At 32.7% G+C, this 20,220-nt stretch overlaps 1 protein-coding gene across 1 annotated transcript in view; it reads right to left on the reverse strand.

Annotated features, from left to right (window-relative positions):
• Positions 1-20,220, reverse strand: part of LOC129757790 (peptidylglycine alpha-hydroxylating monooxygenase) — a 65,522-nt gene that overhangs the window by 11,252 nt on the left and 34,050 nt on the right. The window contains exons 2-6 of the mRNA XM_055755098.1: positions 18,231-18,288; positions 18,012-18,099; positions 14,995-15,206; positions 758-809; positions 241-579 (exon numbers count right to left, since the gene is read on the reverse strand). Coding sequence (XP_055611073.1) covers positions 241-579; positions 758-809; positions 14,995-15,206; positions 18,012-18,099; positions 18,231-18,288 — 749 coding nt within the window. The remainder of the gene's footprint in view (positions 1-240; positions 580-757; positions 810-14,994; positions 15,207-18,011; positions 18,100-18,230; positions 18,289-20,220) is intronic.

Consider the following 20,220-nt stretch of genomic DNA (forward strand, 5'->3'; position numbering starts at 1 on the left):
GAGTTGGCATGTTGTTCTTGTCATTAGAATTCGATTGAAAGTCAGCATAAAATCGTTTTTTCGTTTGTCGCCAATGGCATAATGGAAGTGGGTACCCGGACACACACATGGAATGGTAATGGAATTTTGAATAGATCGAGTTTAAATTCCTTCCGCGATACCTGGATAGGGACCGGTGCTAAACTACCAGGCCCAGATAAAAGCAAATAGGTAAACATAGAAAGCACTCTCTTCGCTTACCCGATGTTGGTGACGGTTTTGCGGTTGCTTTCCATGGTACAGCGGGCGGCCATCCGGTCCCGGTATCGGATCGGTTCCCGACTCTCGACCGGGTAGAACATCTGCGGCGTAAGGGGATCCCGTTTGCCCAACAAGGTCCAATGGTCCTGGCCCTGATCGTCCACCCGCACCCGATAGCCGGAAACGACCCGACCGAGGCTGTGGGTGTGCGTCCGATACGCGAACGGATAAATCGTTTTGTTTTCACGGATATCGCACACCGTTTCCATGTGCTCGACCTTCATCGGTGGAATATAGCCTCCGGTTCCCAGCAGCAGGACACCGGCTTGTTTGCTCATGCTACGGTTCAGGTTCAGTCACGTGGACACGTGTACAGGTGGCGTGGGTGGGCGGGATAAAAGAAAGAGACATTGACGCGAGGAAATTCCATTAGTTAGAGGTATGCTGCTATCGATTGATTGGCTTGTCTAGTCTCATACACATATATTCGGGGGATGATATGAAAAATTATACTCACGGTTTCAGTGTGTAGTGTAGGAAGATTCCGGAATCGTCTGACGTTGTTCCATCTGCCGGGAGGCGTGGAGTGGGTGGGAAAAGAAACAAAAGAGAGGAAAAATAAAACATTGTCAATTATGTCGTTAACAATCAGTGGCAGGCAGGGAACAAGTTTATTAAGGGGGGGGGTAGGGTCTAACACTTTCAAAAAATCGATTTTTTTATTTTTTTATTTTCTTATTGTAAAACATTTCAAGAATGTTGTGTCAAATTTTCAAGTCAATTGAAGCAAAACTGTAGAAGTTATAGGCCTTTATCTCCTCCTATCTAATACTGCAAGAAAGCAAGAGCTGAAACTTCAAATACGTTTTTCTCGAAAGCACATTTTTAAAGTCCGTGGACATCGTCATTTGAAAACTACTTATCCGATTCTTTTCAAATTTGGAACATAGTTTCTACATATGAAATACCAGACCCCAACGTTTTTGTTTTTTGATTTTTTTACTTTGGGGAGATTTTATAGGTGAAAAATGGCGGATTTTTAAGTGAAAAATCGTAGTTTTTACTTCAAACAGCCACAAAAATTTCATAAAAATATTTTTAAGTTAAATAAAAACGTTGGGGTCCAGAAAAACATCTATTAAAAATATTTTGCTCTGATTTTTTGAATTCAGATGATTCTGTGCTGAGATACAGTGTCCACCGCAAATCCTGTTTTCTAAAAGGCATCCTCGAAAATGCTCCGTCACCGGCTCATTTTTCAATATTTTTCTACGAAAAAATTACTAAATGGTCTTTTAACAATGCTTTGTATAATGCAAAAAATTTGAATACATTTGTTTGAACGATAGCTCTAGAAAAAAATCATGAAAATGGTGTTTTTTTATACCCGTTAGACCCTACCCCCCCCTTAAGCTCATTTGACGTGTACTGTTCAAGTATGAAAGTATACAGCAAGCTAACCATAAATCCATGTTCGATTGTGTTGCAGTAAATAAAGAATGAACTCATCGTTCGACACGCATATTTTCCGGAAGCGAAATTTTACTACCCTCGATAAGTTGTGTTTTTGTTGTTTCAAAAGGGAAGAAAAAGTAACAATGGGGTCAAAAAGGGAAGAAAAAAGTTATGACACGAAAAAGATGTTTTCGGTATAGAATCAGTACAAAACTAACTTTCGAAACCATCTGCAACAAAACAACTGGTTTCAAAACTTTTAGCCCATACAAACATTTTCTTGTCTCGTCAAGATCTTTCGAACCATGTATTTATTATACATCCGTGTAAAATGTACATCGGAAAACCAAATTGCTCATCCTCCTTCGGCGCTAAAATCCCAAAAAAATTAAAGCCGCAGGTACAAGGACCTGAATACTTATTTTCAGGATATGTTCAAATCCCCTTCGGAAAAAATCGTTCCGCTAATTTCTTCCGAGTTTAACGCGTTAAGCGGGCTATAGAAAAGGCCGTGCGAACGGGGGGGGGGGGGGGGGGTTAGGGGTTTAACCTCCCCTCCTCTTCCCCCATGAATATTTTTTCCAAGTGAAATTTTCAGATCAAGAAATGATTTCACTATAGTAATCGATTTTTTTTTGATTCCAAAGATGTTCAAATAAACAAATATGGAAAAAAATGGAATTTAGTCCTCAATCACTCTAGGCTAGAGACATTCTATTTTACGACGACACTAAGTATATGACCGAATCGAAATTTATTCTACATTGTAAGTTTAGAATTGCAATTCAACGAATCTTTTGTATTTAAAATCAAATCTTGACACACAAAAACTCTACCTCAAGAATGGGTTGTTATTATGAAGTGTGACTTAAGGGGGGGGTAGGGTCTAACGGGTATAAAAAAACACCATTTTCACGATTTTTTTCTAGAGCTATCGTTCCAACAAATGTATTCAAATTTTTTGCATTATACAAAACATTGTTAAAAGAACATTTAGTAATTTTTTCGTAGAAAAATATTGAAAAATAAGCCGGTGACGGAGCATTTTCGAGGATGCCTTTTAGAAAACAGGATTTGCGGTGGACACTGTATCTCAGCACAGAATCATCTGAATTCAAAAAATCAGAGCAAAATATTTTTAATAGATGTTTTTCTGGACCCCAACGTTTTTATTTAACTTAAAAATATTTTTATGAAATTTTTGTGGCTGTTTGAAGTAAAAACTACGATTTTTCACTTAAAAATCCGCCATTTTTCACCTCTAAAATCTCCCCAAAGTAAAAAAATCAAAAAAGAAAAACGTTGGGGTCTGGTATTTCATATGTAGAAAATATGTTCCAAATTTGAAAAGAATCGGATAAGTAGTTTTCAAATGACGATGTCCACGGACTTTAAAAATGTGCTTTCGAGAAAAACGCGTTTGAAGTTTCTGCTCTTGCTTTCTTGCAGTGTTAGATAGGAGGAGATAAAGGCCTATAACTTCTTTAGTTTTGTTTCAATTGACTTGAAAATTTGACACAACATTCTTGAAATGTTTTACAATAAGAAAATAAAAAAATAAAAAAATCGATTTTTTGAAAGTGTTAGACCCTACCCCCCCCTTAAAAAGTTAAGAATTCGAAACGCACCATTTTAACTTCAAAACTCATGCATGGGATACTAATTTTATATATAAACAAGTTGGAAGCTATGTGAGAAGTGTTCAATACTCACAAAAGTAAAAAAACAAATATCCATTATCTTATTACTTATCTTTTTAATAATAAAAAAAATCGTCTATATCATTATAAATTTAAAGCTAATAGAAACCATTTTTAGTCTTATTAATTTTTTTCTAGTTTTTTTTTTCATTACTGAAATTCACATTTTAAAATACTTTGAGAAATTACGCAATCCCACAAAATTCCCATTTTTTAGGTGCAAGAATTTAAAAACTTATTCTGACTTATTTGTGTGCCCTGAATCCAAATATGATTTTATTTTTTTTTTCTATCAGCTAACCTTTTTTTTCTATCAATAACCTTTTTTTATTTTTTAAAGAAAAAAAGATATAGAAGATTATTATTTTATTTTCTTTACTTCATTATTTTAACCCTTTAATGCATGACTTTTTTAAAATGAGAATTGCAGTTATGTATTCAGTGAGATAATAACATTTCAATTCGAATAACAAAACTCAACAGGTTTGAAATCGTTATTTTGAGTATTATAAAAGTTATGGCCCATCAAAGTTGAAAAATTTTTTTTGAAATTCTTAGTTAATTTCAATACGATTTTGCTTTTTTGTTAATTGGGTGCAGGAAGGTGTTTGTGATTGATTGAGATTAAAAAATTTGATAGAATTTCCAACTCTGAAGAAATAACAGCAATTTTCCAAAACCACTTTTTTCAAAAAAAAATAAATAAAATTGATTTTTGCTTTTTTTCCACATAGTTTGTTCGATATCTCACACAGCATTAAAATATCGTAATAAAAATAACATGGACTGATTTCTTTTAATCCCTAGAATATTTTTGTTCCATACGTCACTTAAAAATTTTCACGCGTTTTCGAGATATTTGGATTTTGATTATATTGTTTTAAAACAACACTATGCATTAAAGGGTTAAATACGGGATTTAAAACGAATTTTTTGAAAGTTTTTTAACAAATTGACTTGAGATTTATTTTTAAAGCAAACGTCAAATCGTTTCGCAGGATCAAGCAAATTTGGTCAAAGAAATAAAACCTTTTTTCGAACTTTCTTCTGTAATTTTAATAATACTATAGTAAAGCTATGTTTTCAAGTTTTTAAAAACTGTACAATTCCACATTTTTTAGATCATTTTCAATTATCTTCATCAAAATATTATTCTTTAATTGAATGAAGCATAATCAATAAATCAGACTTCACTCTAAACTTAACTCAGCTTCATTTTAAAATTCATAAACATCATATCACCAAAAATAGAGATGAAAAACAAAATCTGACAAAAGATAAAAGTTCAGGATGCCAAAAATGCTGTTTTCTTGAGTAATCAATTTAATTTTAAAAATAAGTTGTTGAAATGGTAAGATATATTGGTAGTGTAGATATATTGATTGAAAAATGTCCCTTCTAAACTGTTATTTAATAAATTAATCTTTTTCATCTAAATAATTTTGTTTTAATCTTCTAATAAATTAATCGAATTTTACAGATTTTTTTTTTTATTTTTAAATATTATTCAAAAAATAATAAAAAAAAACTTTTTGAATTATTTGTAATATTTTTAATAAGTTTGTCTTAAATTTTCAATCGTGAATTTTTGTGTTTTGAAAAAATAATCTTCTTGGAAGCCTATAAATCTGAATTTTTTACAAGAAAAACATAATTTTGTCCATTTTAGGACCCAACATTGCAATAGACGGCAGCAAAGATTTCATAGCTCAAATTTTAAATTACCAAACCTGCGCTCGAAAACTAAAAATATTTGAATTATATTTTATATTTTAAATCATCTTGAATCGATCATATATTTTTTAACTAATCTATGAAAATATTTTAAAAATGATTTAAAGCAGCTGGAAAGCTAAATTTAAATGAATGTCAACTTTATTAGTATCTATATGATGTGTGCTCAATATTTACAGCAAAACTGGGAAATCCTTATTTTTATTTATTTCAGTTTCCTATTGATCAATCAAGAAATCATCCATTATCCAACCTGTTCATTGTCAGTATAAGCTTTCAACTGTGAATTGAACTTGATGTTTTATGAAACCTTTTAATTGGAAATGTAGAAAAGGAATTTAAATTAACAATTTTCAATCATGGTTAATTTCTAACCTGGTTTAACATTAATTTTACTATTGTGTTATAATTTATTCTTAAATCTGTTTTTTTTTCATAAATCCTATATCTGTGGACTGATTGTTATGTCCGAACATCGAATTCTGGTTTTATTCGTTTAATTCGCATTCAATTTCTGGTGATTTCTAAATTTTATTCCCCCATTATCCACCCCCCCCCCCCCTCCCTCTCCTCCATAGACGGGTCCTTCGCACGGGCTAGCCATAGACTACACCATATTTGCACAAAATGCGATGATTATGATTCCATGACGATTGTTTGATTCTTTGCTCGCCCACACACGATACAAACATATTTCGCGCGACTTGGCGAAAACAGCTGAATTTTGTGCAAACAGCACCATACACCATGGCACAGAGGGTTGTTTGTACAAATATTTCGATCCCAACCGATTTTACTCAAACTGTTTGCCTTCATTTGAGCAGTGCCATACAGGATGCAAATCGTATTCACAGCGACAGAATGTTATCGAATTTCATCGCATTTGTACAAATGTGGTGTAGTTTATGGCGCTTTATGTGCAGATAGATTTCATCTTCGTTCCAATCATTAAGCGGGCCATAGACTACACAAATGGCCTGTACAAATTCGATGATTCCACGACGATTGTTTGATCTACGCTCGCCCACACACTATACAAATATTTTTCACGCGAACACAAACGATTGCTGGCAAAAACAGCAACAGCAACAAAAAAAAAACATCTCCACTCCGTCTGGGAGGATTGTTTGTACAAAATATTTCGATCCCGACCGATTTTACTCCAACCGTTTGGGCGTTCACTCAAGCAGTGCCATACACTATGCAAATCGTGTTTACAGCGACAAATTTCCATCGAATTTCATCGCATTTGTACAAATGTTGTGTAGTCTGTGGCCCGCTTAACGTGCAAACACAAACGATTGCTGGCGAAAACAGCAACAGTAACAAAAATAACCATCTCCACCCCAGCTGGGACTAAGTATAGGCTGGGTTAATGGATTTTGCACAAACAGCACCATACACCATGCCACAGAGGGTTGTTTGTGAAAAAAATTCGATCCTGATCGATTTTACTCAATCCGTTTGCACGCTCATTCAAGCAGTCCCATACACGATGCAAATCGTATTCACAGCGACAGAATGTCATCGAATTTCATCGCATTTGTACAAATGTGGTGTAGTCTATGGCCCCCTTTCGGTGCAAATAGATTTCATCTTCGGTCCAATCATTACGTCAATGCGCACAAAACGAAGAGAACAGTTCTGCATTAATGAATGATGATTTCGAAGCATCGCAAAATCACACAACGAAACAACAGAACGAAGCTTATTTACCGAACACAAAATGCACACGAACGTTTTTTGCCTGACCAACCGATCGGACCAGGGTTGCCAACTTTTTTTTTCGAAAATCAGGGAACTAGTGAAATAAAAATTTGGCTAAATCAAGCTACGTTAAAATAACTGAATTTTCGCTGAAAGTGATGACCTTTTTTTGGTCATCGCTTCCCATTTTTACTTTTTCACTTCAGCAATGGTATCTAATCCAGTTCCTTTCTACCCATTTTTCATCACATTCGCAGAAATCAGACATATTTTCCAAAATCAGGCAAATACAATGGCTTATCAGGTTGTCAGGCTCTGGGGGAGGAAGACTGAAATTTGCTGTATCGTTTTCTGTATCGTTTTTTTACTGTCGGTAAAAAGCCAGCATTTGTTGAAAAGATTTGTAATCGTTCAATTTTTAACTTTAAATGTTCAGTTTCATGTAGCGAGTCATGTAACTCAGTTGTTTAGGTGCTAAATTTAGATTAAGCTATATTTTTAGAACAACCATTAATCAAACCATTTTGATTTATCAGCTTCAAAACTTTGACGAAATTTGAGTGACTCAATACGCCTGATCATGCAAGAATTTGCCAGAGCAAAACAAAACCTAACTAAATCATTGTTTTATGCAAAACAAGTGCTTTTCAGCATCAAACACGTTTTATTAAAAATAACTAAATAAGAAAGTAAAATTTTGAACCTTCGCACTGGTCGGTAGATTGATGAGAGAAATTTGACGTTTGAAAGATTTTTTTCTTTTTTATTCAGTCTTCCTCCCCCAGGTCAGGCTGAGCCTCGAAAAATCAGGCAAATCCTAAAAAATCAGGCACATTGGCATCTCTGGATCGAACAGTACCTCGCATCACCCTCTCGCTCATTTCCCGTTCCCTTGGTCCTATCACTTTTAGCCACGCCCCACTGCGTAGTCCAATTGATAATGTGTTCGGCTGCCGAAGGAACACTAGCATGCCAATGTGCCTGATTTTTCTGGATTTGTCTGATTTTTCGAGGATCAGCCTGACAACCTGATAAGCCATTGCTGAAAAGTAAATGTTAAGCGACGACCAAAAAAATTCATCACTTGGAGCGAAATTCCGTTACTTTGATAACTTTTAAGAAGCCTGATTTTTATTTTCACTAACACGAGTTTGAATTTTGAATTCGCAGTACGTTCGTTGATGTTTGCTTCGATTGCAGAACTCGGCCGAGTTTATCCGAAGCTCACTCACTGATGCTTTCCGAATTGAACCAACCCATAGCATCATTGCCAGGGATGCCAATGTGCCTGATTTTTCAGGATTTGCCTAGTTTTTCGAGGCTCAGCCTGACAACCTGATTAGTCATTGAATTTTTCCAGATTTTTTTTTCAAATATGTCTGATTTTGTCTGAATTTTGCGAATGTGATGGAAAATGGGAAGTAAGGAACTGGATTAGGTACCATTGCTGGAGTTAAAAAGAGAAAATGTGGCTGAATCAAAGCAATCGAAAGATTCCCTTTAATTCTTATTTAAAAAAGGGAAATGAAAGGGAATCTTTGGATTGCTTTGATTCAGTATGGGAGAGTGGGGAATCATGGGCCACTTTTTTTCGTTGTTCCATAACTTCTTTATTATGAAAGATAAAATGAAAATAAAAAATGGTATGGTTTTCTACATTTTCAAGGTATCATAAAGTATTTTTTTAAATTTTTAATAAGTTATTTTCTCCAAATTTCAACTGTTTGAAAAAAGCAATATTTTTTTGATTTTGAAAAATGGTGGGGAATCGTGGGCCACCAAATCCAAATTGACCAAATAACATGCAAAGTTTATGAGTGGACCCAAAACTGTGATTTCCTAATTCATTTCGTTACTTTAAAGCAATTTCAGATGATAAAATAAAAAAGAGAGCTGTGTATGATCGCATAGATTCCAAAACCTGGCTCGCGAACGTTTTGGCAAAATTCCTTATATAGGATGGACAAAATATTTTTCATAACTCTTCATTTAGCATAAGAAAACTTTACAGATTGGTAAAACGTATTTTAAGTTCTGAATGTGTATAAAAACATAAAAATATAGGTGATTTAAGATGTGTGGCTCACAATTCCCCACAAGCTATGATTTGCAAAATGGTTGCGTTTGTGTGACTTATTGATGTTTCATCAAAAATTCCTTTTCCACGTTGCTAGCCAATTCCAAAGTTTTTCCCGGTTTTTCCCAGGTTTTTACCCGTTTATAAATGATGTTTTTCTTATTTATTATACTCGTTTTTTAATATAAAATCATTGAATAAAAAAAAATCAATGTAAAGGGCCTCAAACTTCTTACTGTTTGTAAGAATGTCAGTTATTTTCTTTCAGTTTAGAGATCTTGGATTTCGAAAGGAGCTTGTTTTCGATACAATTTTTACATAAGACATATATTTCAACGTAGGAAACTTTAAATAAAAATTTTACGTAGGAAGAATTGAAAACTTAACACTTGCGACATAACGCTTCGTTCCTCAGGCCAATTCAAATGAAATATACAACAACATCGAAACTGAACTATTCTGAACTAAAACTAAAACTGGTACAATAGAACCTGGATAAGCGGGAAACCTCTATAACTGAGAAAAAGTACCAAGTCCCAAGCTTTTAAAGCACAAAACCGTTTTAAGTGAGATTTTATAACCTTTATAAGCTAGAGTCGTTTCCCTGACTAGACTAAGGAAATTAGAAAAAAAAATACCACTTTTGAATTGAAGTTTGGTACCAAAATGATTATCAGAGAAAAAATATCCATAGTTCCATATTAAAACTCACTAGAGAAAACTCTGAACTGGTGCTTCAACTGGTTTCTTATAAATCAGTGAATCTTTATCAAACACACATTGTTTAGATGCATTTCTAGACCACTTTAATGCATTTGTATGTTGCTGACCCTCTATTATAGAGAACCTGGTTAAGGTAGAAACCTCTTTAAGCGAGAAAAAAAAATCAGTCCTTTGAATGTTAAAATACCAGGAAAAAACAGTCTTTTGAACTTTCACTTATCCAGGTTCGACTACACGGAAAAAAATTGCGTTGCTATTCCAAAGACGTCGTCATGATAATTTTACCATTTCTGCGTTATAGTATTTTCAACCACGCAAATTATAATATCAATTTTGTAAAAGTGCACATGAAACATATTGAAATTATTATGTACCTGGTAATTTTCGATAACTGTCAATGTTTGTTGTCGAAAATACTATGGTCATGATGATTTCATCATAATTTCTATTACAACTAGCGCCCGCATAGTAATTTAGACATTGTGGCACCAATTCATATCAACAAAATACTACGCACATGGTACTTTTGAGAACAAAACATTATTGACTCAAAAACATAAGTGCGTATGATAATTTTACCATGGTAAACATTCTTGTTGTTTGTACTAATGAAGGATCATCAATCATCAAACCCGTGAGTAAACAAACAAATTTTGAGCTGCTTTCAAGTTTCATAACTTTGAAATTCTTTCCAGATCATCGAGAGAACACACTGACATTGCCCAACGTGTGTCGGAAGTGTGAATTTTAATGTTTAAATAATGTTTTAACGCATGCATGCAAATAAACAAACAAACATACATAGTAAATTTACTTTACTTTAGTAAGCTCCTCACGCATACTAATCTTTATCATAACACATACTAGTTTCATCAAGAAACATATCAATTTTACTAGGCACAAAGTAAAACAATGCATCGTTTCATTGACAGTTTTACTAAAACGCAGTCGAATTTACTACGCGCAGCCAAAACTAACACAAAGTAAAATTACTATGTGCATGGTAATATCAAGAACAAAACATTATTGACTCAAAAATATGGTTGCGTGTTGTTCATTTAAACCACGGATCTAGTAATTTTACTATGCTTTTTTTTGTGTGTATAGTTAGTTTTGTGATTTGTTTAGTCGATAACAGTTTCTTAATTAAATTTGTGGCATTTGAGTTATTATGATATTGCTGCGCAATTAGATAAAAATGCGATTCAAACTTAATTATTTACTAATAAACGAAAATAAGCGTTTATGAGCTAAATCTATATCGTGATTGTCAAAAACTACTTTTAAATTTAGAAATAACTTTAAAAGTATTTTTGAAATTCCGTGAAAAAATTTCAATCGTGACAATTTTCCCGGTGAGGTTTCGAAATTCCCGGTTTTTTTCCCGATGGCACGATGAAATTCCAAAGTTTTTCCCGGTATTCCCGGTTTTCCCGGTTCGCTAGCAACCCTGGAAATGAAAAAAAGAAAGATGAAAATAATAAGTATAACTGAAGTGACTAAAATAACAAACAAATCATAGGTACTAATAAAATAATAAGTAGACAACCATGACTAAAATGACATTAAAACCGATTTTCTTGTGATACTCAAACAACAGAAATGACATGATAAGATTAAATGACAAAAAACAAAAAAAATACAAAAAAATTAGAAAAAATCAATTAGAATAACAAAAAAGGAGAAAATAACAAAGAAATGGTTCGAAAAAATGTATTGAAATAACCAGATGAAAATCGCCACAATAAGGCAAAAAAGTGTCTTAATTGACAACAATGACAAAAATGAAAAACAGCAAACATTACTGACATGTTAACGAAGATAATCTCATACAGTTTCTTAAAAGTGCTAATTTACTTCACAAAATTTAAGTTCTTGTAAATATTGTAAACCTTTTATCAAGAGGAAGAATGACCATGTCGGTTAAAATCCTCTCTAAATAAACAAATTAGAATTAGAATTAGAATTACTGACATGCTAGAAAGAATTTTCAAAAAAATACTACAAATGACTGATGTAATGAAAGGAAGCAACCTGCAAATCGCTAGATTGAAAAAAAAAAACAAAATTCACAATAAACACAATAAACACAAAAATGACCAAATTAAATAAATGAAAATAAATAATAATAAAGTCAAAAATAACAAAATCATAAAAATAACAAAAACAGAAAACAAGATATGACAATCAGATAAAAATGGCGCATTTGACAGAATGACACGAAAAAAATATATTAGAAAATGAAAAAATGACAAAACTGAACAAAAAAATAAAATTTGAAGAAAATTACAAACAAGACAAACAAGTTCAAATTTGAAAAAAAAAGATGCCAAAAATTGTTCAATAACTTAAAAATTATGAAATGACAACAAAAAAAAATTGACAAAAATAGTAGAATCAAAAATGTCGAGAATGTTAACACTGACAAAAATAACAAAAATCATAGTCATAACAAAAACGACCAAAATTTAAAAAAAAATGCAAAAATTTCAACAATAATTACAAAAACTATAAAAAGAATTTGCCATTATTTGTCATTCTTAGATATCTAAGTTGTTTTTGTATTTATTTTTCTTTTAAGCATTTTTGTTGGTGAAGATAATTTTTTCGAAACTTTAATCATTTTGTTGTTTTTGTCATTCTTGAAATTTTCAAAAAAAAAACTACATTTTTGTTCTTATGAGTTTTTTTTAATTTTTTTTATTTACGGCACTTTACCATCCTTGTGGCATTCGTGTCTGGAGTTTTTTTTAATGTTTTTGTAATGGCATTTATGTTATTATGTTGGTCAGTAATGTCATTTTTGCTATTTTTATTTTGTTTGGTAATGTTGTTTTTCTTTTCATTATTTTTTAGCTGTTTTTTTTTGCTTGTTTATTTGTCTTCTTAAGTTTTTGGTTAATTCTTAAATAAGTTTTATCAGTGTTGTTTTTCCCCAATTTTGTCATTTTCATATTCCTTTGTATTGTTCCGTTATTTTACTTAATTTTGAACTTTTTGAAACATTCATTCCATCTATCAGTGATGCACACTGTTTTTTTTTTCTCTGTAAGATGCAAGTTTGATGCAGTTCCAAGCATTTTTAAACGACCAATTTTTTGACAGTTTTCCACTATTCAAGAGAAATCTTTCTATTTTAATTTTAAGCTTCTCTAGTTAATAATTTTCTTTTCTTTTTTTTGAATATTTACCAAATTTCACAGTTTTTCAAAGTTTTTGTGTGCGTTTGTCTTTCAATAGTTTGAGTTTTAAGCCTTTTCCGCAACTTTGACAAAACTTCTTTACTTTTCCTAAGATTTTGCATTACTGAATCATTTGACTGATTTTTAACCTAGAACTTTTTTTGCGATTTTGCTCGAATTTCATTTTTTTCTCTTCCTTTTCGTTAGCCGTTCTAAATGTTTTTTATATTGATTTGAAAAGGAACCTTTTAATCGTATTTTTTGGATTGGTAAGAGTTCACGACTATTTTGTGAATTTTAAACTGTAATTTTTGTTACTGCTATATTGGAATGATGAGCTTTTTCCATTGTTTTTTTTTTTAATTTTGTTAACGACACTTTACCATACTTATGGCATTCGTATCGAGTTTTTTTCCATTGTGATTTCATTTGTTATTCGTTATTTAATAGTTTTTTATTTTGAATTTCTAATGGTTTACGGCTTAGTCAGTCATACTTTGTAAATCAAAACGAATGATTTTTACTACTGTCCAGACGTTTCGGCTATTTTTTGTAGCCTTCTTCAGTGGAAAATAATTGTCAGGTTCGTTTTTCGTGTAGTGACTAGTTTTGTTGGTAATTGTTGGCTGAAATTACTAACAAAAATAGTCACTAGACGAAAAACGAACCTGACAATTATTAAAAAATAGCCGAAACGCCTGGACAGTAGTAAAAATCATTCAATTTGATTTACAAAATATGACTGACTAAGTCGTAAACCATTGAAAATTCAAAATAAAAATCATCCAGTCGCAAATCAATCTCAAAAAAAAAGTTATTATAGTTTTGAGTTTTTCATGTTCATTATTTTCAATCGTTCCAGCAGTGACATATTTTCCGTTTTCCTGCACTCATCGATTTTTTGCGCATCAATATTTTTTCAAAGTGTTGTAATTTTTTTTTCTGAGAGCTGAGTGTAACGAGAAATCTTGCAAATTTAAGAATTTCAACCACATATTTACAAATGGATGCGAAAAACCTTCTCGCTAAATCAAGGTCGAAAAAATGGTTCTTCAAAATTCAAACTGCTATTTATAACTTGCTGACCACTGAACTGAGTTTCAAAAATGGTCTGGTGGAACTCTTCAAGGTGTTTAGTTTTAGTTTGTATTATTTTACTTTAAAATTATCATTTGAATCCTGCCATTTTTTTCATATTTTGGACATTTTTTTAAATTTTCATGTATTTAAATCTAATAAATGATGACAGAAACAAACGAAGAAGCATAACTTGTCTTGTGCGTATGTTCCTCGAGACAAACATAATTTAAAAAATTTTAGTAAATCGAACCAAATTTTGCTAGAATCGAAATCCAATTCAATTTTTGAACGCTGCCTAAATTATGTACCAAAATTTATACCTGTCTGCATTAACTATAAGCTTTAGCCTCAAAATACCGTAAAAATATTTAAAATTTCGAATCACGATGATAATGTTAACAGAAGGGCATCTCACCATCAAATGAATCTCTCGTGGCTCCAGAGAGTAGAAAGTTCATTTTTTTAAATTTATTGCTTACTTTCAATTGGTTGCACTCTTGAAAACCATATGTTCTACAATTTATGGAAAACTCTGGTCCATTTGATGCTTTAAACGACAAGCTGACCCCGGCTATGAATTCATAAATCCTTAAATGAGTTAAAATTTGAAATGAAACAAATTTTCATGTGACATCAACTGACTGACTGGCGGGCTGACGGCATAATGCTATCCCGAAATAGTGACACGTCATCGCCTTCCTCTCTAAACCCTCATCTCATCGCATCTCATCTCGTCACAAGCAAGTCATCAGAAACGATGGGATGGGAAAGGTCAGGTCAGAGCACTTTAAATCCGAACCATGTGCAACATCATATCGGAACACATCTGCTGTTCTTGGTTGGCCCTGAATTTTACATGCACGAATGACGAAAAGTAACAACCTAATCCCGATTTCCGGGAAATTTTACTTTTTTACATCATCACGAGCTATTACGTCGAGATGGAAAAAGATTTTCGCTAACATATGGGACCGACCAAAAGAGGGATTCTTTTGGAAGCTGAGCTTTTTTTTAACTTTATCGGTGTTCTGTGAATTCCACACGTGTTTCTGTTTTTAGATTGATGGATTAAATTTCTAGTCGCAAATAGACTTACCTTTGAATTTGTCAATATTTGCGTAGTGCACCTGCAGCACCAGGTACTTGATGGGGGAGTCCTTGCCCACCTTGAACCCGACACCCTCCGGCAGTTCCAGCTTCGGTGCATCCCGGGCCCAGGCATAGACGATCTGTGAGGAGGATCCGCTGGCACAGGGACTTCCCACTTCCTCCTTGGAGTCGTCGCTTTTGGCCATCTCGCCACAGTTCCTGCATTTAGTGAGTGCGTGGTTGAGTGGGTGGGTGGGTTTTTGGAATGAGAACGAGAAGCAATCAGATCAAATTAGAAGTGGGATGGACGCTTGTCGTCTAATAATAGCTACACGTTCGGTAATCCGAGCCATTCGTAAAAGCTTCCCGTTGCTTTCGAGAGCAATGGAAATATAATAATGGAACGGTAAATTTTAAAATCATTGTTCGGCAGGGTGACCATCATTGTGAGTTTTTTTAAGATCTATTATTTAAAATACTAGTTTCAAGACCTGATTCACAAAAGTCAGGTAGCAAAGTTCTAGAACCGAAAAATTTAACATTCAGATTTCAGATTCTGATTTCAAATTCAGATTTCAAATTCAGATTTCGGATTCAGATTTCAGATTCAGATTTCCGATTTTGATTTCAAATTCAGATTCAGATTTCAGATTTCTGATTCAGATTTCTGATTCAGATTTCAGATTTCAGATTCAGATTTCAGATTCAGATTTCAGATTCAGATTTCAGATTCAGATTTCAGATTCAGATTTCAGATTCAGATTTCAGATTCAGATTTCAGATTCAGATTTCAGATTCAGATTTCAGATTCAGATTTCAGATTCAGGTTTCAGATTCAGATTTCAGATTCAGATTTCAGATTCAGATTTCAGATTCAGATTTCAGATTCAGATTTCAGATTCAGATTTCAGATTCAAATTTCAGATTCAGATTTCAGATTCAGATTTCAGATTCAGATTTCAGATTCAGATTTCAGATTCAGATTTCAGATTCAGATTTCAGATTCAGATTCAGATTTCAGATTTCAGATTCAGATTTCAGATTTCAGATTCAGATTTCAGATTCAGATTTCAGATTCAGATTTCAGATTCAGATTTCAGATTCAGATTTCAGATTCAGATTTCAGATTCAGATTTCAGATTCAGATTTCAGATTCAGATTTCAGATTCAGATTTCAGATTCAGATTTCAGATTCAGATTTCAGATTCAGATTTCAGATTCAGATTTCAGATTCAGATTTCAGATTCAGATTTTAGATTCAGATTTCAGATTCAGATTTCAGATTCAGATTTCAGATTCAGATTTCAGATTCAGATTTCAGATTCAGATTTCAGATTCAGATTTCAGATTCAGATTTCAGATTCAGATTTCAGATTCAGATTTCAGATTCAGATTTCAGATTCAGATTTCAGATTCAGATTTCAGATTCAGATTTCAGATTCAGATTTCAGATTCAGATTTCAGATTCAGATTTCAGATTCAGATTTCAGATTCAGATTTCAGATTCAGATTTCAGATTCAGATTTCAGATTCAGATTTCAGATATCAGATTCAGATTTCAGATTCAGATTTCAGATTCAGATTCAGATTTCAGATTCAGGTTTCAGGTTTCAGATTCAGATTTCAGATTCAGATTTCAGATTCAGATTTAAGATTCAGATTCAGATTTCAAATTCATTTTTGTCATTTGTGTCATTTGTGTCATTTGTGTCATTTTTGTCATTTGTGTCATTTTTGTAATTTTTGTCATTTTTATCATTTTTGTCATTTTTGTCATTTTTGTCATTTTTGTCATTTTTGCCATTTTTGCCATTTTTGTCATTTTTGCCATTTTTGTCATTTTTGTCATTTTTGCCATTTTTGTCATTTTTGTCATTTTTGTCATTTCTGTCATTTTTGTCATTTTTGTCATTTTTGTCATTTTTGTCATTTTTGTCATTTTTGTCATTTTTGTCATTTTTGTCATTTTTGTCATTTTTGTCATTTTTGTCATTTTTGTCATTTTTGTCATTTTTGTCATTTTTGTCATTTTTGTCATTTTTGTCATTTTTGTCATTTTTGTCATTTTTGTCATTTTTGTCATTTTTGTAAATTTTTTCATTTTTGCCATTTCTTTGATAATTCTCATTTTTTCATTAATTTTAATCTTGAAAATTTTGTTTGTTTTTTTTTCATTTTTGTCAGTTTTTTGTTCATGTCTATCTTTTAAAGTGTGTAAATTTTCAAATTTTTCTTTTCGTGTCATTTTTGTTAATCTTTTAAATTTTCGTATTTTTATCCATTTATGTTTTTTTTATTATTTTTTCATTTTCAATGATCTTGTAAAATTTTGGCATGCTTTTTATTTTGTTCAGGTTTTCCTTTTTTTGTGATTCCTGTTATTTTTTGTCTTTTTTTCATTTGTGTAATTTTGTATGTTTGTATTTTTTGTCAAATTTTATATTTTTTTCATATTGATTACTTTTGTAATTTTGCGTTTTTCAGTTTTGTCCATCAAAGTTGTCTCAAAATTTACAAATTTGTCTGTTTTTTTATCATTTTTGCCGTTTTTGCCATATTTTCATTTTTGTCATTTCAGGGTTTTTGTATATTTTTTTTTATTTTTGAGAATTTTGTAAATTTTGTCATTTTTTAAATTTAGGTACTTTAATTTCACTTTGAAGAAATCGCCTGAATTCATACTTCCATTTTTAATTCCGTTTAATGCACATCAAATAAAAGTCTTTAACTATATTTTTTTTAATGGATATTAAAAATGGACAAAATAAATCCAAAACAATTACACATGGTAGTTTAATTTTGATTTTAAAAAAGGAAACTCTACCTTCTGTCTGGTACTACTTATAAAGGTACATATGTATGAACCTAATGAATTTAATTTGAGGGATTTGTAACCTGAATCTGAGGTTTCGAGAGAGTCGTTTTCATTGGAAAATTGAAGATTGTAATTATAGCATTACTCAGAAATAAACAACCAGCCGGCTCTAGCATTATTGATGTGCCAGTCAGGCCAGGTGTACTTACCACACCGCAGATTCCGATCCTGGCTCGCCGCAACCGTACAGGAGCATATGATGTGCGGTGGCCATTGTGGCATTCGGCTCGAAGCCCACTGTTGTTGGAAATGGAAAAGTGAAACAATAATGTTATGTTTAATCAGATTGCTCAACGGCAACAACAATAACAACTTCCAAAAAACAACAACAAAGGCTGGAGGTCCCGGAATCTTCCCGGAAAACTTACCTACGTAGTAACTCTTGGTCGAGTCCACCTTCACCGGGGTGCAGAGATAAAGCTCCGGCTATTTCCGAGGGATGCAAAATTTCGACGTGGCGAGTCGAGGCGAGTCGAGAAAGGGAAGAGAAACAGAGAGAAGAAATTGTAAAATCATTCTGCAGGCTGCTAGGGCGGTCTTCAACGAAGGAAAGTTCATACGGATGGATGGATGACGATCGTGTGGGTTGATTGGTCTGTTGGTAAGCCGGTGAAAGCAAACTGTTTTTCCTTTTTTGGTTTTGGTTTCTGAAACGTCCAGTTCACATGAATTCGACGACCCATCAAGAGAAGGAGCAGCGTTTTGCTAAAAATAGAACTGCCAATTGAATATGTGTTTGCGAACAAATTTTGCGCCAAGCAGAAAGTTCGGTTCAGTTCCGGGAATATGATGGAAAATTTTCCCTACACAGGAAGGGAATGATAAACACTGTTTGAAAATCGTAAAAGCAAACTTTAGTTTCTTCCAGTATAGGTAAATTAAAATAGAAGATTTTGGAGCGGTGAGATGCTGGAAATGCAAAAGATTAACAACAAATTTTTAAAAACCAAAAATACCAACAAAATATACACGTAAAATAATTTTCAATTAAAAAGTAAGTGACATCTGTAGTAAATTCTCGCCATACGTAATTTCATTTGAATTTTAAGTGATGGGTCCAGTGAATTCATTTAAGTGACCGGTCAAGTGAATTACACTATGACGTTCGAGAGAAATTTATCTGTATTTCTAAGTAAGTTTCAAAGTTAATTTTCTCTCGCGTTTTTAAATAAAAGAACATTTATAAAACACCACTTCGATTTCAAATACTTACATTACGCTTTCGCCATAAATTTATTGATTGGAAAATTCCATCGTAATCCCAAGGCAGATAGGTTACTGCGGATTGTGCGACTTCTAAATCTTCCCTGCTGCAAACCAGAAAATCTGTCCCGTTCAACCCACAAGCTGAAACATGACAACATCTTTAAATAATTTTTTTTTTACATCACGTTTCACACAAACTACCGCCAAAATCGCCTACTAAAGAATTGGGAAAATCCAAATCCAGCATAAGCTTTAAACGCTGCTCTTTAGATTTTGACATTTTGAACTCTGAAAATAAACACAACTACAACCCGACATTCACTTGAAATTCAAGTGATGGGGAAGTGATTATTTTTTCTCACTTCAAATTATGGATGAATTCACTTGAAATTTAAGTGACTGCCAAGTGAAATGTATATGTAGCACTTGAATGGAAGAAAATCACTGGATCCTTGTTTTTAAGTGAAAAATCATGTGTATTTTAAGAGTGAATTTGGGTTCAGTGTACTGACTCTTTTTACTTAAACTAAAAACTTACAAACGCGCTTTAGAAGTATTTGATAAGCATCGAGAGCGACGCAACAGACACATTAATTGGAAAGTTGAACAGAGTATGGCGTCCTTTCACCTATTCGCCAAAGAATGTGAAAACCCGTTCCAACTTTTGAAAAAGTAAAAAAATCGGTACATTCACTGAATCTTTGAATACTTCAAATTAACAGGGTGACCCCATGGTGAGAACCCATTGCATTGTCGGTATCTCCATTCTTGGATAAACTTTCAAACAAAGCTATGCAAGAGTGAGAATTAAGAAAACAGCAATACTGATATCTCGTAGAATAAATGTCCAAGAAAGCTGAAGTTAAAAGCACATTGCACATAACGATATATTTTACTGATTTTTTTTGAGATCATAACCACAAAAATGTAAAAAGTGGTGTAAAAACCGAACTTTTCAATCAATGAATCGCCAAAATTGTTTAAGTTTTTAAAGTTTCAAAATACTAAACACAGATTTGTTGACGACTTTTCAAAGGTAGCTTTCTACCACTTCTACCATTTCTACCACTTTTTCCCAACACTAGTGAACTTGCTCTAAGACTTTGAATCAACTTTGCACTGAATTTTGAGTATATCAACGCGAGATTTCCG

The sequence above is a fragment of the Uranotaenia lowii genome, chromosome 3, assembly GCF_029784155.1.
Source record: "Uranotaenia lowii strain MFRU-FL chromosome 3, ASM2978415v1, whole genome shotgun sequence".
Classification (NCBI taxonomy): Eukaryota; Metazoa; Arthropoda; class Insecta; order Diptera; family Culicidae; genus Uranotaenia; species Uranotaenia lowii.